At 44.0% G+C, this 23,341-nt stretch overlaps 1 protein-coding gene across 9 annotated transcripts in view; it reads left to right on the top strand.

Annotated features, from left to right (window-relative positions):
- ralyl (RALY RNA binding protein like) overlaps positions 1 to 21,383 on the top strand; it is a 135,135-nt gene extending 113,752 nt beyond the window's left edge. For 5 of the 9 annotated variants that reach the window (XM_076761198.1, XM_076761197.1, XM_076761196.1 and 2 more), the window contains 7 exons: positions 3,705 to 3,780; positions 4,870 to 4,917; positions 8,332 to 8,513; positions 13,193 to 13,309; positions 14,390 to 14,559; positions 16,231 to 16,269; positions 18,219 to 21,383. In XM_076761198.1, coding sequence (XP_076617313.1) covers positions 3,705 to 3,780; positions 4,870 to 4,917; positions 8,332 to 8,513; positions 13,193 to 13,309; positions 14,390 to 14,559; positions 16,231 to 16,263 — 626 coding nt within the window. In that variant the 3' untranslated portion in view covers positions 16,264 to 16,269; positions 18,219 to 21,383. The remainder of the gene's footprint in view (positions 1 to 3,704; positions 3,781 to 4,869; positions 4,918 to 8,331; positions 8,514 to 13,192; positions 13,310 to 14,389; positions 14,560 to 16,230; positions 16,270 to 18,218) is intronic. The other 4 variants (XR_013079374.1, XR_013079376.1, XR_013079375.1 and 1 more) reach the window with 3 other exon arrangements.
- Positions 21,384 to 23,341: the final 1,958 nt, after the last annotated feature.

Below are 23,341 nucleotides of genomic sequence, written 5' to 3'. Positions count from 1 at the left end.
CTGCAATATGTTGCCATATGGCTCAGTTTATAGCCTTGATGTATTCAAAGCCCCGGCTTCTATTGCTCTGCCGTTATTCATCCCTTGCTAATGAAAGGAGGGGGGAAATAATACTTGCAAACCTTTCTTCGGCGGCACAGGTGTCGAATAGAAAAGGCCCCACAGGTGATGCCCGCCGCTTAAATGTCTCATAATGAGCTTCCTCGGCACAGGAAGAAATATGGGATGTGAGGGAGAGTGACGGATGGCGAGGTGGAGTTGGATATCGCCTTGTGTGAGTGCGTGTGAGAGGAATGGAGAAAGAGAAGTTGAGTGATAGGGTGAGGCCGTGGGCAGAGCAGGAAGCATGAGCAAGAGTAGTCTGAGGGAGACAGAGATGTAAGACAACAAATGAGACCAATAAAACACATGGGCAGGTTCCTTCGGGGAGTCACGGATCCTTGTTTTCTTGACAGAGGAACACAGGTCTGTCCTCCGTGATTACTTATGCTCTGTGCCTCTGTCTTTCCACTGCAATTTACTTCCAGAACCTTTCCCCCTGATTCCTCAACCAATAGCAGCGCTCCCTTAAATATTTATACGTTGCCGGGCTGTGTTTGTTTCAGTATCTATAGACAGGCAGACACCCTCCCTCTCGGACAGATAGAAAATAGGAGTCAACCTCAAACGTATCTGTAAGTGATTTCAGGGCTGCGAAATTCAAATTGCATCATGTGTACGTTCACGCAGCCGTGAGGTCGAGCCCTTTTGTTTCACCGCCCAGACAGAGCGGTGCAGCAGACCTTAAAGGACCCACATTCAGCCCCACAGACAGCTCCGGCCTCGTCCCCGTCTCACCGAGCTGCAGCCCGAGCAAGCAGACAAACCGATGGCACAAACAAAAGCGACAGCGGAGAATGAGCAACAAAACACTGGAGAAAGTTTTGTCCCCTGCCCCTCCACCCTCTCTGCTATAAGGGAATGTAGAGGGGGAATGGCAGGTTAGCAAGGGGGATGCATTTTGGTCATTTTGCTAACATAATGGATGGCACCCCCCTCACCCCCCCCTCAAATTGCACGCTGCTTGTTCATCATTTGGTCATGCAGCTTGGCGTAAAAATTCAGTATTTTAGCGTGTCTAAGTAGGTAGTGTACAAACAGACCAGAGTTTAATCCCATTTCTCTTGAGAGCAGCCACTGAGAGAAGAGTCTGCCAGAAGCTTGTTTTCACCCCAGTGCAATTCCACTCCCAGGGACTGGGACGCTTCCACTTGTTTGGTGTTTGGGGGGGCAGGAGGGGTGGACTCATAAATTATTAAAGCAAATGTGTATTGCTGGAGGGGGCGAAATGATAGTGAGAACATGGGCCCAAGCAAGAAACAAGTTCTCAGAAAGTGCCTTTAAGTGATCTACCATATGTGCCTATGAGTCAGTTACCCAGAGTGAGTCCACCACACAGACAGGCTTCAGTCTCTCAAGGGCACCTTGTAGGTTGGTATATTGTTCAAGGTCTTAAACTTTTATCTGAGTTCTGAAATGGTCTGTCTGAGCACCTCGCTGCCTTTACGCATGCAGATGGCTGCGAAAGGTTGTGTGATATCAAAGACGGTGTGGAGACGCAGATGATGGGATTCTGCTGCCTGTGGTCAGAATGTGCAGAAAGGATTTACATTTTTTCCCACTTACTGCCTCAAGCGATCCATATTCTCCAGGATCCTCTGTGTCTTTTATTCATCTTATTTGAGAACAGTGTTTGCGCAGCTCCTACCTGACCTCAGATAAGGAGGCTGCTTTTAATACTGTGAAGCTGTTTTTCACATGCACTGCTCCCAGCCTGACTGCATGGATGAAGCTTTCTGCATCCATAAAGTTTCTGGACTGTTTTCATTGCCTTTTGAGTGTTTTACTTTGGCCGGGTGCTTATTTTGACCCACTGGCTCTTCTCCCAGAAGCCACTCAGACTGTGCACAAAATATGAGGACCTTGCAGCTCCCTTGGCAATGCACGGACAGCGATTTGAAAAATTCTGCATCGCTGACTGGCTCGGTCACAAAACTGTTCACCTGATGGTAACATTTTCTTTTTTTTTACATAAAGGACAAACAGCCGGCTATAAATCAAAGCTGCCCTAACATGCAGCTTTTGGAGGAGTTTTTATTTATATGCTTATTCCTTTTTTATTGTTTTTGTGTTTCAAGGATTCTCTCCTGCCTCCCAACAGGAATTTCATTTTGTCATCTTTCCAATGCGCTGTGGCGAGATCCTCCGGTCTTGCCTCGGAAATCTGGCTCTCACAATACACCTCGACATTAGTGAATTTGTCCCACAGCACTGCAGCTTTGTGCTCTTATGTAAATGTCGCATAAAAAGTTTCGGTTTCACAGTTGAAATAGTGCTTCCAGAGAGCTTAAATTGATACTTTACGCTCTTTATTATGAAGCAGTATTTCTGCGCTCCCTTGTGCTCAGGCACTGCTTTGAGCTATAGATAGTAGACAGATAACTTTACCACACAATACAAAGAATACAGCAGAAAACAAAAGAAGAGTTAAAAAGGGAAAGTAAAATAAGTATGTCCTTCAACCGTGTGCATGCATACACTTGCAAAACGTGGAAAGGTGTATAAGATGGATGGGAGTAATAAGTGAGTGCCATCACGAGCCATCACCCTGTGTGAGAAATTAGGCTACACTGCAACATAGCAAGCACTGGTATTGATGGGCACTGAATGAAATCCCATAATACCAATCATACTGCTGGGCAATGCTCAGGAAATGTCCAGAATAATCAGTCAGACTAGCCAGAATTAATAAATACTAATAATAAACCCCTATTTAGCATTTATGAGCCGTACATAAACATTTATTGGTTTGTAACACGTTCTAATGGTGTAAGCAGACATCAGGACATTTGTTAAGGGTTAACTAGCAGAGTGCATTCAGTGAGAGCAGATCTCCACCAGGTGTGTCTGGGGGCACGTGGATGAGTGAGTGCAGGGCAGCTGTGTGTCCAGCATGTATGCATGACAGCAGCGGAGTGAAGGGGAGACCATATGCAGGTGCCAGAACGGCAGCCGTGTAAAATGTCAATTTCAAAGTGAACCCACCAAACACAAACGTAAGCAGTCGATCACTCGTGGCCCCAATCGGCCCGTTAAGGGGACAGAGGAGCCAATAAAAATGAAATAAAATGGGTCAGTAAAGTAGGTTTTCCAGCAGCTGTGAAACGCTGCAGCCACGAGAGGTCATACGTGTACGTGCAGTCATAATGTGCACAAAAAATATCAGGTGGATGTAGAATGTGAGATTAGCTGCACACACACACACACACACACACACACACACACACGACTGAACGCATCATCGTTAATTAATAACTGTTTATGTCAACACTTTCACAATGAATCATCTGAATTATCTCGAATGATTGCGGCCGCTCTTTGCTCCCGTAATATTCTAATAAATATTCATAGAATCAATACATTCAGGATGCTTCACGGAGGTTTTCACACATATATTAATAAACACTTAAAGATGTCTTTCAACCGCAGAATACTGTGTCACAACATTGTTGTATTGTTTATTTACCGCTCGTGAATGCTAAAGTGTTGCTGCTGAATCTTAATTTATGCATGACTTATGTAAAGGCTGTTTGCACGGTCATGCAAGAATGGCTGACAAGTAATTTGTCTGTGTTTGTTTTTTTTTTCTGTGTTTTGTTTTGCAGACATAAATATGGCGGGCGAGCCCAAACCATACAGGCCTAAAGCGGGCTCCAAACGGCCGCTCTCAGCTGTTTATAGGTAAGACTCGCCCCCCTCCCAGCGTGCTCCTTCACATGCAGAGGTGCAGCTCCTCAGTATAAATATTAACCATCACATCCTGCTGCCCCCGCTGATGTAAATGTGGGGTAATATTTGGAATACGAGCATTCCTATTATGTGCTTTTTGTTTTTTTTTTCTTCTGAACCTTGAATTTCTAATTGAGTTTTTAATGCTCTCCACATGCCTCCCCAGCCTTGACTGGAGTTTGCTCAGCGCCGGCCTGTAAAGCTCAAAGGAGATGCTGTTGTATAAGCTTCATTAAGCATGACCCTGATTTTCTGCCCCGCACACATCTCCTGGTCACAAACAGATCAAAGCAGTGCTTGTTTACTGCAGTCTGATGTGACAGTGGGGCAGACATGTTTTTCCTATTCACTGGGACACTCTCCTTGTGTACTCTGATGTTTTGTCCATTAGCAAAGCTAATATTCCCGCTAATTTACTCCTTCCTGAATTGTTGCTTTGGTGCATTGCACGTCTTATTTTACTAATTTATTACTTTGTGCATTGTGTTATTATAAACCCTCATTTGCATTTTATAGCTGCAGCTGAGCACAGCCGCGGTGTTATGTGGTAATTATGGAACAGGAACAGAAAGAGGCAAAAACCAACAGTACACGACTGTAAACTGAAATAGCAATGTATTAATCCTAATTAAAATTCCTGTGAGAATAGCAGCATTTTAAAGCTAAACCTTCTGTGCTCCTCTTGGTTTTCTTTTGCTTTCTGAATTCTGAATTAGTTGCCATCCTGAGTGTGTAGTTAACATTGATTTTCTTCTCCAGGCTCTAAAAAAAAGAAGAGATTTTTCTTTCATTCTCCGACTGTATTTCCCCTCTGAAACTTTCTCTTTTCTCTGCTGATCTGTGGTCTTTGCATGCCAGCGTGGTTCACTTAACCTGCAGTAAGCTTTAGGCATAAACTAGAGCGTGTCCATTTGAATCAGAACAGCTTGAGTTTGATCTGCTTACTTTTGACAGATCCAAAATGGCTCCCCTAAATACAACCCTTCCCTCTCTTCATCCCTTTCTCTCCGTGCCCTCCTCCCCCTCCCGTCTCTCTTACAGTGGTTATGAATTTGATTACGAGTACTACAGGGATGATTTCTACAGCAGGTATGTATCATTTACACTGTGTTATCAAATTTGGGATTCAGCAAGGAGACAATTCGCCGTTCATTAAGCGCCATCCGCCCGCGTTGCTGCGCCTGTCAAGCTTTCCGTTCTCACGTGGCACATATTTAAAATGCTAACAGTGGCAATGATCATCATTAAATTATCTTACCACTCAAAATTCCTTATTATTTAAACAACAGGCCCCTGATCTTTGAAGGCAGACAAAAGCTGCCTTCTCATATCTGAAAGGCGTCTGGCTGCACTGACAGCTTTCTCTGGCAGATTTCATTGCTAGCTCATTAAGCTCATGGTAAGTTGCTAGCTGAGATGGCTGACTGACTGCTCAACACTTCAAGCTGACTGAGAATCTTTTAAAAATGGCTGTTTTCAAAGGTGACAAGCACTCGCTGTATTTCGGACATCACGGTATTTCAGACACTTGACCTTTTTGACGCACTTATTTAAATGAATACTTCCTGCTGTCACCACATCGCCACACTGGGGCAGATGGTAGATTTGACCTCAGTGTGGCGCCCGTTTCCAGAGAAATGTCCTTTTCAATGTTCTCAAAAACACAGTGAATTAATAGTACTTGTATTAAAAAGCCTTATTTATGTCATTTTGACTTTGATTGGTGTTTCCGTGACCTATGTTGTATGACCGGCAGACCGTGGATTCCCTCTAACATGAGCTGTAATCAAATGTCTGGCAGTGGAAATAATTAAAAGATGTAACAGCAACAGCCTGGTGAAGCTTGACAAGGGCCTCAGCTGGTGCACCCGCTTTAAAGGTCGCCACCCTGAGCTCACCAGCTGCACACCAGAAAGAGTCTCTGTGCCAAGAGGAAAGAGTCACGTTTACCGTCAGCAGACAACGACCACATAACCGCACAACGCTGCATCAGTTCATCTTTTATCCTCGCTGTCTCCCCGGTGCGGCGCACGCTCTGGACGGTCCAGCAAAAACCGCCTGCGTCGCTAATCTGCCAACGGATTCATGACCACAGAGCTGTTCTTAAAATGGCTGGACTGTTTTGTTAAACACGCCCCCGCAGAAAGACCTCTGCTCATAATGATGGAACAACATGAGACCCGCTGCAACCGCCAGGCCATCCATGTGTGCAGAGCCAACCAAATTGAAATTGTACTGCCTCCCCCGCACACGACCCACATCCTCCAACCCCTGGACATCAGCATATTTAAGATGCTGAAGGCTGCATTCACCAATCTGACCGCTCACATGGGACGGTTGAGAGGAGACATGATGGCTGAGACAAGGCGGTTTACTCAACGCAGACTGTGAAACTAGTGCCAGTGCGTCCTTCCTTTGCTTCCCAGGACGAAGCATCCACCTGGGCTGCACCAGCCACAGTGCCCACCTCCTCCACTGCAGCTCCAACCCCAGGCACCTCCTCAAGTCCTCCTGCAAGACCAGCAATTTGCCCTACTTGGTTAAGAATGGTCTCATCCCTCATTCCTTCCTTCATGACCTTTGGCGCCGCAGGAAGGGGCAGCCGGCGGGCGTCCCTGCAAGCTGACACAATTGTGGAATGTAATGCCATCCAGCAAAACCTGCATGCTCAAGAAAAGGAGGAATAGGGGGGACAAGAGGAAGGACAAGCAGGACAAAAACAGACATCCTCGTGTGGGAAGCAGCGGCCGGTGTGCAGAAATGTAACACCAGCAGGGTCAGAGGCAGAAGTGGATGTGCAGTGTGAGCTCCGTCAGCTCCGGTTTCAGCTCGTCTGCCTCGACCTCAGCGACGCTCCAGACGGAGAGTAACTGCGTCATGAGAGTGGCCGCAGTGTGTGAGGGAGACGAGGCTGTCAGGACCTGTACATAGTTCATCAGCCGGCTTTAGACGTGGCTAAATATTCAGTTTGTTTATGTTATCTATATCTGATGTTTCCTGTTCCTTCTGTTGTTAATGAATTTCTTTGTAGATACATTTTCAAGATACTTTGGTGATTTGAGAATTAACATTTCAGCTTTGTTACCTAATTAATGTCACGTAATGAGCCTGTAATTTCTGCCCACTGCAGAAATGCTGCACAGTGACTCCCCTCTGTGCAGGGACACTTATCATCTTTGCATGTCGATCTGTAAAATGCACCGTGAGAGCTCTGTTTTTTATTGTTTATCCAGCACAGTAGCCTCTATGCACATGTGTGTACATCTTTTAAAATGGTGTTCTTCTGACCGACCTCAGGTCAGCTTAGTGTAAGTCATGTGTGTTTTGTGATAAGTGAATTGCTGCTGCAGCACTGCAGCTTCCCTTTGGGTATCAATGAGGTATTCTATCTGTCTAATGGCTGTTGATTCAAATTAAAATGACGTCCATATTGCATAAGTGTTTTAAATGACAGTTACACCATATTCATTGACATTTGATTACAAAAACTATGTGTACATGATTTTAGACGCCTCGGTCTTATCTGTCTGAGATACTGTGAGTTGAAAACATCACATGTCCGTCATACTGAGTGCTCACAGCGCAGTGCACAGAGCTCTTAGCAGTTTTTTCACGATTTCTCTCAAATTACTGGTCTAAATGTAACCTCATAACGCTGCTTAATCCATGCTTTACACTCTGTCTCCTCTGTTGTAGGTTTTGGAATGACAACAGATTTACATGCTTATTATCGCTCTTACCACAGCCCTATAGGTAGTAACAAGGATAAATCCAAAGCTTGACAGGCCTGGCGTGCCTAGTTACAGTTGCGCAGCTGTGATTGGACATTCATGGCTCAGGAAAGGGGTTCAGTGAACGGTCAGTAGGGCTTCCCTCCACATTAATGACTCTTCCTCATTAAAAGTTTCCCTTGCCGGGTGTAGTTCTGTAACCTGCCCCCATAAGCACCTTCAAGCAGTCAACTTGTCAGAATGGAGGAACAGATCAAGCATGCGACTCCAACGAGCTGATGAAGGAAACACTTGTTTCCGCTCTCATTTACCCGCCGCTGATCAGTGCTTATCTGCGGAGACATTTTTCGAAATGTCAGACCTGTTGAGAGCAGCGACGGCGGACGTCCGTCACGTGTCAAAGCCGACACCTCCGTTTGACATTTAGCACCCTCTTCCTTTCATCCCTTCGCTTTTCCAAAGATGCGTGAAGGGACTGTTTGCATGCACGCGGCGACCTCCAGTCGAACAGAGAGGGATATTGTCTTGCCTTTTGTTTTATGTGTGCAGTTTGAGACAAGGAAGAGAAATCAATAGAAAATCTATCTGGAAATACAATACAGGGAACAGATAATAAACTGTAGAAAGAAGTGATGCTGAAATAAATGGAAAAACCTTTTAGAGAGACGGAGTCGACGGACGCTCTCTGAATGTTATAGGGCCTCGTAGAAAAGACACTTACTTACAGAAAGCGTGAGGAGTGAAGGTTAATGCTGTCTTTTCTTTTCTCGAGGCTCTTTGACTACCACGGCAGAGTGGCCCCCCCGCCCAGAGCCGTGATCCCCCTCAAACGCTCCAGGGTGCTCGCTCCCTCCTCCCGCCGTGGGAAGACCTCCTTCCCAATCAAAACATCCTCCTCCTCCTCCTCTTCATCCTCCAGACCTCCCACATCCTCCTCCTCCTCCGGGCTCAAACGTACGTACAGTAAGGTGCTTTTTACTTGTGTTCACGCCGCACTAGTCAGATTTTTGCTGCATTTAATTTTTGTTTTCTTCAAAGGAACACTGCCTAATTACTCTAATGGCATTCTGTCCTTTTCAACAAAAAAAAACAACCCAATGCTTAGTGCAAATCTCAAAAACCCCGTCTGTGAGAGAAAAAGCGGTGGCATGATTCAGCTCCGCTACTTACGCCACGCCACTATAAAAAGCTATTTAATTCACTCCAGCAGCTCAGAACAAGCCACACTGCAATGTAGAGCAAAACGCTAAATCGCAAGCACGAATATAATCAGAGCTTTGCGAGCAGCACCCATTCAGCAAACAGTGCTATTGCTGTCACCCAGGATCCGTCTGGATCTCATTTGGTCCTCTGATTAACCGGTGATGCATTATAACGTCCTAAATGTAATTAATGTGAGATTGGGGCCATCTCTGTGGAGCTGTGGTCAGCTGTGTTTTCCTAAACATAAGTCTCTATCCGTAGCCTGTGTAATTGGCAACAGTGTTTGTTTCATTGTTGCCTGTCTAGGCCAGTGTTATCAGCACGAGCAGCTTGGTGAGGTCTGTCAGGACCCAGTTGCAGTTGGTATTATAGAAAGAAAAAAAAAAAAAAAAGCCCATCTCCCATCCTCTTTTTGGACAGAGTCAATGAATTCTCTCCCGTGTCTAAGCAGCGCGGCTGTATGTTTGGGAGACTAATTTGCCCCTGCCAGCGCTGTGAAAAATCACTGTTTGTATTGACTTTGGCCTAGATAGATTGGACGGCAAAATAAGGTTAGCTTGTCCAAACAACAGGGCAGGTTAGTGTGCGCAGTTTCAACTGCTCGGGCTGCACGAGCAATAATGCACTGGGGAAAGGGGGGGGGGGGGGGCGTCAGATGCACGGATCATGAGGATGGATAGATTTGTGTTTTCTGCGTTGATGCACATGTTGACTGTCAGTTTATGAAGGCGGGATTTCACTTTTTGCCTGAAAGCCGGTGAACGGTGAATGGGAGTCACGGGCTGCATTGAGAATTTGAGAAAAGCGAGCGTGTCATAAAGAACGTGGAGAATTACAGTGATTCAGAGTTGGATTCTAGCCTCCATTCAATCACGGAGGAGTGCTCGCCTCCTTCAGCACCTTCACACAGAACGAGGTGTGAGGAGGCGAAGGTATGCCGACGAACATGCTGCTGCCCAGCTAGCTCACCAACGAATCTCAGCTCTGTGCTGCTAAAAGCTGAGGATTGATTGAAGGGTGGATGTCGTGTCGTTATTGGTTGAAATTGGTTGTTCCCTACTGAGGCAAAAAAAAAAAAAATCAGGTTTCTTCGCACCTTTTTTGTTCTGTTTTGCTCTCAATCCTGTTATGAAATGAGCATGTTTTATCGTGCTGACGTCAGGATCTGAAAAGGGTTTACGCTGACAGAATCAGGAGGCTTTGTGCTTTCAAAGGAGGACCAGGATGCCATCCTGAATCATGGAACAAACCCCTCAACTTGCTCTTACTCAGGCTGCTGCTTGTGAAGGTGTAAACGCAGGCACAGGTGTCTTTTTGCTTAAGCGAACATCAGTGCATGAAAAGTAATAACAATGGCTCTAAAATCAGCTTTCTTTCCTATTTGTCTTAAAGATCTGACTCCCAAATGTCCACATGTCCAGTCTGGTAACTTTTCAACAACTATTCAGGGTCTGAGTTACATCAGCATCACCAGCCCCAAAACTCTTTGTCCACTTTAATCTTCATAGACCAATGACTCAAGAGATCCTCACTATCCCCAAGATAAAATTTTTGCGGTTCATCGTGAGGTCCTAAAATTAGATCCATTACTCATTCCTTAAATCTCCCCTAATTAAATTACAATGGCCTTTTTTTTCATGCTTTTCCTTTAACCCGAGCTATTTAAAGGTGCTGCGCAGATGAAAACGATGTTGGATTAGGATGTGTATGTTTTCTCCCTGCAGCTTATGTGGCTGATAACACAAAAACGAAAAAAAAAAAAAAAGAAAAAAAAAAGGCCTGCAGGCGCCGATAAATTAGAAACCGTTCCACACTTTCTTATCATCAAAGCTGCCCAGAACAAGCTCAGATAATGTTAATAAGGAAGTGTGTGTCTGTGTGTGTGTGCGTGTGCGTGCGTGCACTCATGGATGCATGGAAGCAGGTGATACTGAGAAGGAGATAGAGACACTCCGGTGTGTTCCAGCATCGAGATATCATTGTATATCCCCTGTTTTCTCCCCTTTTTGCCCCCCAGAAAGGTCGATTTTCTGCTTCTCAGGAGCTTTAGAGTTCACGGCTGCTTCACAAAACAACATGAGACTCATTCGTGTGATTTCCACACACACATCGCCCATGTGTTGCCTTCGGTGTGGCGTTAAAGACGCCTTCTCTCTCTCCCTCTCTCTCTTTTTCACGCTCACATGAATCATTCTGCTCCGTTCTAAAGATGCACTGCCGTATGGATCTCACCTGAGCTGCTGCTGATCAGCATGAATTCTAGTGAAAGATTAAAACGTCCTTTTAGTGAATCCAGTTCTGAGCGAGCTAATATGTGAGAATTCTTTATCGCGCGCTTACGTTTTCTTTAAGCGCTTGATGTTTTATGCATGTTTCTCTGCTCGCGCATACGTAACGGCGCACAGACATGCGAGGGGCTCCGCATTGTGATGCGGCGTGGGTGCAAATACACATCAAATATCCCAACTTAAAGAGCCGCGTGCAGACATGATACGAGACAAGTAATGTTTTGATTCCGCGCGTGTCTCCTGCCTCTGATTTTCCGGCTGAGGCTTTGCAGGAAGTCGTGGGTTTGTTTACCGAGCGCTCATCCATCCTCTTTCCAGCCCTGACAGGATCTGATAGGTGTCAAAGAGAATTTTATGTTTTCTCCTCAACTTCTGGTGTCTGTTTTTCCTTCCTCTCAAAAGATGACACATTTCAGCTGCCGAGGGTTAAGGAATGCGATTATCTTATTACTTTATGGTCTAAATTCTTTAATCTGCTCAGTTCAAGCTGCTGAGATGAGGAGTACACCCTCGTCTCAGCAGCCGTGAGACGGGCCACATTGAATTAATGGTGACGTAATGAAGATTTTGTTTTATTCTCAGCAGATGTTGTTTGCACATGACATATCAAGGGTAACTTTGACATGATACGGTTACGCTTCGTTTTCCCAAACCTCTGATATGTATTGTAAGACCCAAAGCAAAGCAGGAAGGGAGAGCAATTATTCACAAGGCGGTAAACAGAGGCGGCGGGAGGGAAAATGCAGAAATGCAGCTGAAACACTCCGACACAAGTTTGCTTTTGAAGCCAGGTCAGCGGTTTGACTGCACTGATGGAAAACGTACTGTTGCACATCACATTACAATATTCACATCCTGGCTCCAGAATAACCTTCAGCAAAGCTTGAGCGAACAGATTTTTCCAGACGGTGAATGAGCTGCTTCTCCTTTTGATTCGACTGGACTGACTATCTCCTGTTTGGATTTCCATTGCGTTCCGTTGACTTGGTGATGCTTTATTTTTGGGCTCCCATCATTTCTTGATAATTTCCTGGGAAGAGCTTGTAATTCGGTACTTCAGAAACCATTTTCTGAGACAGAAGTTCTATTTGTGTTGAGTTTATAATCGGCTTTCTATAATCGTACAGGCCGGAACAAAACTGGTAAATATTTGTAAACCTTAGTCAATACTCATTCAGATTTGGAATCTGTATTTGCCATTGTTTTATTTTGTGCTTGCGGGTTGGATGGTTTTACATTTTGTATGTTCAGCTGACCTGCTGTGCACTGCATAAATTTAAATAATGAAAGTCTCCTGATGAGAAACTGGTGTATTAACTTAACATCGTAGATACAAACACATTCCATCTCCTGCAGTCGCTTCAAAATAAAAGCCACCCTGTGTTTCCCTGTTGACAGATCAATTTTCAATTTACATTAACTTCATGGCTTTTTAATAGCTTTAATAAGGCTATTGGCCAGTGAATAGTAAACTGTGATGCTCATATCAATGGGACCAGATTTTAAATGACATACTGCGTCATTTCTGGTGAATCCGTATGGAGGCAATTTGCATCCAGTACGATATGTTACCATGCTACTATATAGAGAAGTAATGCCAGAATGGAAATATACTGAAAAGCTTTGGCTGAAATAATTGAGCCCCTAAGTATCATCAAATGTGGGATTTGATTTCTTGAACATCTTCAGGATTATAGCTTTGAGGTACAAAGCTTCTACCTAATATGCACTCAACCAAGCAGATACTATCTCCAAGTGTAAACAGCCTCCCTGCTTTATATAATCATCCAATGTCAACTGAAAGACGGCATACAGTTTGTTCAGATATTGGCATTATTGAGCGAAACTTGAGCAGCACTGCGCAGCATGGTGGGCGTAAGCCGTGCACTAATCTTCAAATTGAAAGCAGCAGGTCCACAGTTTTAACTGGGGAACTTTGCAGTTGGCCAGATTGAGATGTTTTTCCCTCAGGAAAGTGTGACTCAGAGTGATGATATGATATCCAAAACTTGAAAACTAAGAGTATTAACAGATGACAGCACGCAGTCTGTGATAAACTGTGCGGATCAGCATCAGTAAATGAGGACAAACTAAACCCAGTTTGGCTATAAATGTCTCTGTTTCTGTGTTTGTGTGCCTCAGCAGTGAAGACGGACCAGCTTCAGACTATCAAACGGGAGCTGACTCAGATCAAGATGAAGATCGACTCTTTGCTGGGACGCCTGGAGAAGATCGAGAAGCAGCAGAGAGCCGATTCTGGTGAGAAGCGGGCAGAAGAAAGGGAGCTGGCCGGGAGGGAAAGGGAAAAGGACAGCGACCACTGAGGGAGGGAAATTAAGAGCGCACACAGGCCATAAGTCTTGGTGACACTGTGGGAGATAAGAGCAGAAGAGCTCTCCATCATAACAGCAGACAGGTGTCAACGGCACGCTGACTCAGTTTGTATGAGAGGTCTTCATAGAAGCCCCGCACGGCAGGCCAGCCGCAGAGTGCAGCTCGCTGTGAAGGTCGTTCACACTTTATATCATGTTGTGCATGTAACGGTTTTTCACCGGGCACGTCTGCTGCGCTTTATTCAAACCCTCAACACGAGAGCCTTTAACTCCATGACAGTCCAACACCGAATAATTCACACCAAGTCTCTGTCGTCCTCCAGGGAAACTGTTTGAACATTTATTTGAGGAGGCTAGAGCTAACAATGAGGAAAGCAACGTTTCCCGGTTAGAAAGAGAACAGCTAACAGCCAGTAGCATGGGGACATGCTTAAAGTGTGAGGGCAATTTGCTAAAAGGGGCAGCTGACAAGGTCATTTACCATAAAAACTGTAACCATCTCGGGCTTTGAAAGTGCAGGCTTTTTACAGATGCAAGAGCGCTCCAGTCCGCAGAAGATGAAGGTGTGAAAAACAGTTTGTTTTTGGAGAAAAACGGTCAAATCTTTGAAATGTTTCAAAGATGCAGAAAACTCAGCAAAACGTCTGCCAGCTTTTACACTCCCTCAGTCTTACTAGGGTGAAATGGCAAACCTAAGATAGATGCTTGGTGTTGAAGTTATCTTGTAAAGCTTGACTGCTGGTACAGACAGCTGCGTTGGTTAAAGTGGGAGCCTGTCTGTCTGTTATGTTAGACGGACGACTGAAAAGTTAGTCTAGAATTCGTTCGGTGTTGACAGGCTGTGTGTCAGCTGGTCGCCTGTTGAGGTCAGACCACTTGTGTCAAGTCGGCAGGGCCTCCGGGGATCGCTAGTGGGGGCGACAGTAAAAGGCAGCCAAGAAAACTTTTCTACCACTGTGCAAACAGGAGAAAACAATTGATTCTCTGTGCCCTCTTACTCACTCAGAGGCTCAGAGAAAGTACGAGGACAACTGTGACTCCCTGCATGAGGAGTCCGTGTCAGAGACGGCAGAAAACTCCGGGGAGGAGGCCGGCGAGGGGGCGCTGGACGTGGAGGCGGGAGAGATGACCGATGGAGGCGAGGACGACTACGACGAGGAGGGCAGCCACCATCTGGTAAGAGAAACGGTTGACAGGGCTGACAGGGAGGGAGAGTGCAAGGCACTTTGGGAGATATCAAGCGGGCAGACAGTCTTCGCCTTCTGAAAGTTAATTTTCCAGAATTATTCATGGCCACAGATCTGAGAGAGCGGGGCTTCACATGAGTGAATGGTGAGGGCGCCCGGACTGACAGTTTCTCCCTGTCGACCCCGGCTCAAACAGTGGAAGCAGCCTCTTCACGGGCCCACACACAGGCACGAGCGCACACACGCACACACACGCTTACAGGCTATAATTAAAGCGGCGGGCTCAAGAGACGTTTGAGAGCGTTTAAGACCGGACCTGCGTGGTCTGGTGCGGATCTGACCGTGGAGCTGTGGATGTAGAACAGTGTGAGGAGCTTTTCTTCCTCAAGGTCAGTGAAGAAGCAGCACCGGCGGAGAAAAGCCAACGCGCTCTTTTTCGTTCTTTTTCATTCTGTTTCAGTGTTTTTTTGATCCTTTTTTTTAAATGATTAAAATCTCTAAAATGTCCGAAAATGAAAAATGCTCATCCAAATTCCGAGAGCCCAAGGTGACGTTACTGAGTGCTTGTTTTGTCCGACCAACCGTCTAAACTCGAAGATATTCCATTTAAAATTATTTTAAAAATGGAGAAAAGCAGCAAATTCCCCACATCAAGCTGGAAAACACACGTTCGGCATTTGTGCTTGAAGGAGATTAAAAACGATTATTACATATTCTGACAGTCAAATGCATCGTCTGTTAATCAGCTAATTGTTTCTGTCTGTAGATTCTTGTCTTGGTGGTGCTTGGTGTCTGTTTTTATTCCTGTTTCATAACTTAAAGGAGAAATAATACAAGCGGCGATGAAGTCAGGATGCTGATCGTTTGTAGTGAGAGTGAAATGTTTGGTACTGCTGTTGTTAGCATGCTAGCAAGCTCTCGCAGCTTATGCTCATAACAGTGAGCCCCCTGCTTTTGGCTCCTCCAGATTTCAAAAGCAGAACTTTGAAAACACACCGGTGTTTAAAGACGGCGCCGCGGCCAAAGCTGCCATGTTAACATTGTTTTTCACTGAAAAGAAGGTTTCTCTTCTTTCACCGAAGCATTTACACTCAAACGTCTGATTACTGTCTTCTTTCCGCTGTGTTCAAATGTCCTTAACTGTGAAATGACGTTTTAGCCTAATAACAGTTATCTGCATGCTGGGGGCTTTAAAACACCCACAGTGCTCTTTATTATACAGCAGCTGAAATATTATTCCCCATGTTTTCTCACAAGTAAACCAAACGACCACTCCACGCAGTTTTTCAAGTTCGAGTATTGACTTTAAAGTAATTATCCTGTTTCGTGTGGGTTCATGCTTTTAACCACGCTTTCTCTATTTTGTTGTATTAACCAGGTGAGCACGGGCATGCTATCCTTGATGGAAGCTCGGTGCCCTCGCTAATAGAAGACATTATTTTTCAGAGACACGGTGGAAGAGATTTATTTGTTTCTTGAAGGTCACATTGATCACAGATGGTGATAATGTACAACAAAGACTGTTCCGCAGGTTGGCATAACCGCTGTTGTTGAGCGTATATCAGCAGTGACCTTTAGAAAAGATTAAATACAACCTGTGTGCTCAGTTTAAAACAGCACACTGTATCTGTGATTCTAACTTCCTCTCTCTCCATTCCAGATAGAGAACCATGTATCGGATATTGACAACTGAGATCAGGTAAGAGCTTTTGGTTTAAATCCAAGTGTACATTACAGCAACTGTGAGGTTGTTCTATAAGACTGCCAACGGTCCTGCAGGCTCTTACAGCCAGTCCTCATTAAAGGCCTTACATCCAGTCCTCGTTAAAAGCCGTATCCACTGAACTGTGTCTTGAGCATCTCTAAACATTCGTTAATCATCTCCCAAGTCATAAGCTCTATGACATTTGGAGGACCAGCTCCAGTGAAGGGCAGCTAATGCAGAATTCAACAGAGGGAGCAATAATGGCATTCCAATGGGCCAGAACTGCCCATAAACAGCATTCATCTAATTGAATTGTGTGGAAGGGGGTATGAACGGAAAGGCCCAAGGTAAAGAGTTTCCTGCCTCTCGCCTCTCAGGGTCTGGGTAATGATGCAGCCACATCATCAGTTGACTCTGTGCTGGCTGGCTGTTGGTAGCGGGGGTGCTTAGCTGTGTTTATGACTCACGCACTGTTGATGAAACATTGAGCTAATCTCTGCTACTGTCTTCTTTTGCTTCTGGGTGAGCAAAGGTAATCCAAAAAGCGTCTCTGTTTATTGGAGAGTGGAAAGCAATTAATTTTGGCATCTGCGTCTGATTTAGTTTTAGTCTTTTGACAAAAATGTATATTAGTTTTAGTCTACTTTTCATCAGCAAAAGCTGAAGACGTTCTAGTGCAGTTTTCACCAGCGAAACGTTAGTTTTATTCATGCATTTTTAATGTTTATGGCTTTGGGCTGTCACCATGTCAAATGTGTACAGTTCTCATGGTTGCAAATGTTGTTCTAGTCTATCGAGAGGTTCGCAGAAAAGCACTGTTTCCCTGTTTATGTCAGACTGAAGTGGTTCACATAAAAATAAGCATATTTATGTTATTCCCACTCACTCCTTAACTCTGGCAGTGTAAAAGTAGCTGATATTATTGGCATTATTGCAGCAACCTGCTACATTATTATCCAGAGGCTGATAAGATTAATACTCTCAAGTCTGCAAGCTAGAGCCAGCAGGCATTTAGCTTAGCTTAGCATAAACATTGTAAACCGGGGGAAACAGCTAGCTCAACTCTGTGTACCAGCGCCTCTAAAGCTAAAACCAAAGTATTAAAACACAAAAGCTGTGATTTTATCAGGAACTACGTGATGAATTTTCTTCTTTTCTAACTCTCGGACAAAAAGCCAGTCAATTGAGTCTGTTTCCAAAAATGTCAAACTGCTTCCTAAAATCATCCAAGGAACCGCAAGAAGGTTTGGGGGCCGGGGGGGGGGGGGCCTTCAAAGAACTGATATCATTTAGCTTTAATTCACTTCCCCGTCATAGTTTTTGTTTTCAGAGTTTACTTTGATGTAGTTTTAGTCTAATTTGTCACAGCTTAAAGGTCACCAATCAATATTTTTGCCATGGTTTGTGTTTACAAAATCCCCAAATTTAAAGTTGTAAGTTCAAGCACAAATGTTCAAAGCCAGCTAAACACCTTTCCCCCATCTGCCTGTCCAGGCCTCTGGTGTCCCACTGCTGTCCACCTCTTAGGAAACCACGTTACACTCCAGTTTTCCATTTCCTTTCCATATGACTGCCTTTTTCTAGTTCTATCAGGCAGCCGATTCACAAAACCTCCTCACAGCACATACATTTGAAAACCTGAAAATCCCACTCGCGGTCGTGGAGAATATATGAATGTTTTGCTTGCAGGCCTACCAAGGATAGAAAATCACTGTGAGAAGAACCTCAATAAGTCATGTCCACAAGGATTAGGGAGGCAGCTCTGGCTACCAGCAAATATTTCTGCACTTCCCAAGATATTTCTGAGGCCATTCAAATCGGACAAGCTTTAAAACTTGGGCTAATCCTCATCAGATTTACAGCATTATAAATAGCCACCATGTTTGAAGAGGAGACATAGTCCTGTAATGTGTTTTCATCAGTTTTCTCCTTTATCACTTCAGGATGAGGCAGCAGACACCGGTGGTATTAGACTTCATCATCACCTTCAAGAGACAGAAAAGGATCTTTGAGGGATCAAGACACTCATTCTGGACTGTAAGTTGCGTTCAAGAGATGCTGAATCACGTTTAGATGCCCAACTGTGCAGCACAAACCCAATGGGATGTGCTCGCTAAAGAAAATGTGCTCAAGACCCCTTTTAATGCCTCGGCCTGAGTTTGCCTCATGGATGTTCTGTGCAATTTCTATTTCATTGCGAGACGCTGAGTATCATGCGCTAATCCCGTTCCTGAGAAAATACAACAGAAGGGAGGGGAATAAAGAGTTTCATTGTGATTTATGAATTGAATTACGTGGAGAGAAGAGAACATGATGTTGCTGATCAATGGTTGCTGCTTTCATGAAATGTGTTTGCGCTGTAATTTCACAAACTGTTTTTCAGAGAATTTCCGTTGTTGCTCAAAAATCGAATGAATAAGCGACAGTCAGAACAATCTGCAGTGTGATACACAGAAAATGAATGAACCATCGGTGCCGTCTGGTTCAGATTTGACTCATACATAAGCCAATAGCTGCGAGCATAACTTTATCCAGCTTTATCCATTTATCACACAAATGCCCTGTGGGGCTGTTCCATCATATATCCCAACTCCTGCCAAGTTTCAGACGCAGGAAGAGCTTCCTGTGGTAGAGAGCCAGCACTGGTACAGGCCTCCTGCCAGGGAGCGATGCCCCAGCGTCTCAGTGCACTGCTCCACGCTCAGCCTGTGCATCCCAACATGGACTGCTGCTGTTCAGGAGCCAACGCCCTTTCTCCCTCTCCTCTACCTCCCTCTGCATCGATTCGGCCTTATGTAGGCAAGGGAGCCAGTTTCTGAAGCTGCATTATTTTAAATTATACATCGAGAGGATTTGATATTTTCGAAGTATGTGATCCATGATTCAGGCTTCTGAGTGGAATAATCTAACGTGAGACAATGGATAATGCTGCCTTAAAACAGCCTCAATAAATGGTGAGACAATACGAAACAGGATCCCATTACTCAATAAAATGCCAACAAAAGTCAATATTAAGGTCGAGTACAAACTGTGCTCAGATACAGCCGAGCTGGCCAACAGTGGACGGTCAGTCCGTACATTTGGTGCAGTTTAACACGATGTTCATGATTTCTACCAGTTCAGGCTTGTTTATTCCATCGCTGCCATGAGGAGCTGCTGAAAAGCAAACTCTTCAAATGCAGCTTGAGCTCCAGCTGAGCGATTGTAATTAACCTGATTATCAATGAATTGGCACAAAGTGAATTATGTCACCAGTGACTGGATGTCAGCATGTTCTACTGTTAATTATTCACACCGTTTTTTTTCCCAATATGTAAACTCACTCCAAACAATGACACAGGCATGTTTGTTGTCTCAAGCTTTCAGTTCCTCTTCAAAGCCTTTCTCAGCTAAAATGCGCCCGCTGTGCCAGCTGAAGGGCCAGTAGCATTAATTCGGCTGATGTGCGTCAGGCAGCAACTTTTAAAAGCTTTTAGGCCGCTATTCAAACAAGGTAGTGAAAATGTTGTGAGTGTTAAAGCCTAATTCATGTTTCTGAGCAGTCCTGCTTTATATCAACCTCTTAACTTAGCAAGTGAGACAGGAAGTAGTGTAGATTGGGTTTTCAGTGTGAACTGTGGAAGCTAGCAAGGCTAATGGGCCAACAACAGCCCTCAACAAATTTGTGAAGCAGCTTTTTAATCAAAAACTTTGCTGTCATTAACTTCCTTCACTATCTTTGCGCTCACTGCAGCCATGTAACATCTCTCCTCCTCTGCTGCTTGTGAAACTTCACTTTGCAGCGACACATAAACAGTCAGCATGGCCTGAGAGGTCATTCCCGCCCCCTCTCTTAAACTGGACACCGGAGAGCTTCGCAGCTTCGGTGTCAAAGTTCAGTCAGATTTAGCTCTTCCTCTTTGCTTCAATTAGCGCTCTGAAGCATGAACATCTGGTGTGACCGCATCAGAACTCCTCCTGAGGGGGTTTTAAAGTCCAAGTGAAAGCATGAAAGCAAACAGACCTGCTGTCATTGAGGTGGATTTATTCTTAAGAAGTATCAGCAGAAGCCCTGAATTTATGTGATCGTCCAAATTACTAAAAAAGAAAGCGCGTCTCTCTTGAAGCCGAGTGGTGTCTAGGAAAGCAGGTAGCTGTGGTTTTATTCACACAGGCTTTAAGATATCTGCCGCGGCTCCTCGGAGCCACCCCAGAGCAATGAAGGTACAGCCCTGATTCCAAAGAAGTGGGGATGCTGAGAGATAGAAACAGTTCACGAGTCCATGTGGTAACAGCCTTCATCCAATCACGTGTTCACAAAGAGGTGAACCTCGCTTCATCCTTTCATACCCAATCATGATCCTCTCACCTGTTACCAGTGAGCCTGTTTACCTGTGGAATGATCCAAACAGGTGTTTTTGGAGCGTTCCACATCTTTCCCAGTCTTTGAAACATGTTGCTGCATCAGATTCAGAATAAGCAGATATTTACAAAAATCAATGAAGCTGATGAGCTCAAACATTAAATATATAGTGTTTGTACTGTTTTCAGTTGAGTATTCGTCAAAAAGGATCAGCAAGTGATCGCAGTCTGTTTTATTTATGTTTCACGGAGCATCACATCTTTTTTGGAATCAGGGCTGTAAAAGAAATTTAATATTCAGCACTTGAAGCATTAAAAGTGGCATTTAAAAACAGTCCTAATGAGTCTTGGGACTCTTTGGACATTTGTCTCTGCAGCCATGAAAACGATGGATTAATAACCTGAATAATGGTGTTTTATATAGATATACACCATAAATGAAATTTTGTTCACCCCTATTTTATTAGCACTAAACATTTGCGAATCAAACAAAACTACAGGGGGCAAGTAAGGAAATATTGTTTTGTGATTTGGTTGAATTGACCCTTTAAACAGAGAATTCATTATTTTTTGCACAATGTCACGAACAACAGTCAACCCTGGCAGTGCTGCCTGAGAAAATACATAAAATAAAATGTCTGTCCTGCAGCTCATTCAAATTAGTGTCTGGTGAATGATGATAATGTGTAATATTTAGCACTATTTTTGTACCCAAAAAAAAACACGTCTAAGGGAAATGGCTCTGCTACATGTTTATCTTTTTTGCTGGTAGCCTGTTATTTAATGAACAGTATGGTGATGTGTCAAATATTTTGCAAAAATACTACAAAAAAAAAACCCTCCTCATTGCTTTTAACTGTGTAATTTATCTGGATCACTTGAAACATCTCTTGCACAACGCTCACTTTTAGTTTTGCCCTGTAAATAGTCCCTGTCATGTTTATTTCCAATATCAACAGACTGAAAGAAGAATTTTATTAAGTCTAAAATAATACTGAAGTGATATACTGACAGTTTGTTGGCATCGTTGCAGGTTTTAACCAGACTCGTGGGGCTTGTAGAGATGTGTAACTGACAACTGTTGTATAGAAATGTACATTTTTTTGTAAAGATATTTTTATCAAAAGGCATGTTTACTGTAACTTTGTATTTTCAGTTCATGTATAAAAAACAATATATTCCAACTGTTGTCAGGCTAGAAAACTCATCGTCATTGTAGATAACTACTTGTGTTCTTATCAGTCAGTAAAATGTTTGTGTCATATTTAACTAGTCAAATGTTTCAACACTTTATTTTACAAATAAATATGAACTGAAGGACAAAGAAACCTTTTGGCTTTATTGCAAAGATGCACATAAATACAGACGTGATAATTACTCAGGTGGTTCACAGACGTATGTAAACATGCATCATTAAGGTGTGTCTCTTAAAAAAACCCATTTTCTCCATTCATTCCCGTGCATCCTCCTTTAATGCAGACTGCTCATTTAATGGTGATTTATACAGTCGATTATGCAGCCCATGTGCCAGAGTCGCCATCAAAATGACACTTTAACAAGTCGCGCGGATTCAGTGTTTGAATACATGTCAAATTAACATCAGTCAACAGAAATCTGGACACCATAACGGCAGCTTGTCAGCTTGCGTTTCTCTAATGGAACCGGCCTCGCTGGCTGCCAGTTGATATCACTGTGTAGCTAATACAATCTGACCACGGCAACGTGTCCACCTGCGGCAGGCCGTTTTACACCTCACTAATAACAGCAGACGATTGTAAGAGTGCACCAGCACAATCAGAGCAGCTGAAGTTCAGAACTGGACGTGAATCGCTTTAGTTTATTCTCCTCGTTTGGCGCACATGCTCAGGAGTGCTGCATCAACCTGTTCAGGCTAAATCCAACACCTTTACAAGGAAGTAAGTGAAGGGATCCACGTTAGCATTCGCCTCAGTGCTGATGGGCTTTAGAAGTGAAATCAGTTAAGTAGAACTACAGTGTAAAAAAAAAAGGGAATTAATGAAATAAAACTAATAGAAAAGCACCCTGTTCAAAATGAAAATATCTTCGAGATCACTCTTCTCACTTAAATGTTAATATGATGGAACTGGCTGTCCAGTGAAAACTGAATTTTTTATGGCAAACTGACAGATTAAGTGTTGCTTCACGGGTTGAGAAATTTGTCTGAGGGGCCTTCTTCGTACTAAGAGGACAGTCTGGGTGCGTCCACATGACACATTTCTGTTTTTCTTGTTTTTCTGTCTCATTGATTTGAAGTGGGCGGGGCTGGAAAACTGTTGCATCACATACTTCTTTGCACCAATCAGGATTTAGCCTCTGATGGAAACTGGTGGTTTGTTTGGTCCCTGCCAGTCAAATCTGATCAATGCACATCCACACGGTCCCGATGAAGCAGATTCATTGAGTTTTTGAGCTTTTAACACATCAATGTGTTTAGTTATTAACAATCTTAAACTTATAGTTATTACCTTATTATTTATGATCAGTTGGATCATGAGAAAAAAGGGAGAAGCACTTTTTTTTCCTTAGCTCTCAGTTGCCTCTAATAGCCGAATGGTGGCTAATGGCTAATGGCTAATGGCTGAAAAAGGTGGTGAAAGTCTCTGAAACCACAGCCCTCGTGATAATCCTTTGACACATTTCTGACAGCTGAACCAACGAGCAGACAAACGTGTCCCCCTTGACAGCGGTAATGAAAATAAGGTGA

This window comes from Chaetodon auriga, chromosome 21 (genome assembly GCF_051107435.1).
Source record: "Chaetodon auriga isolate fChaAug3 chromosome 21, fChaAug3.hap1, whole genome shotgun sequence".
In the NCBI taxonomy this organism is placed as follows: Eukaryota; Metazoa; Chordata; class Actinopteri; order Chaetodontiformes; family Chaetodontidae; genus Chaetodon; species Chaetodon auriga.
This window is presented reverse-complemented; position numbering and strand designations above follow the sequence as displayed.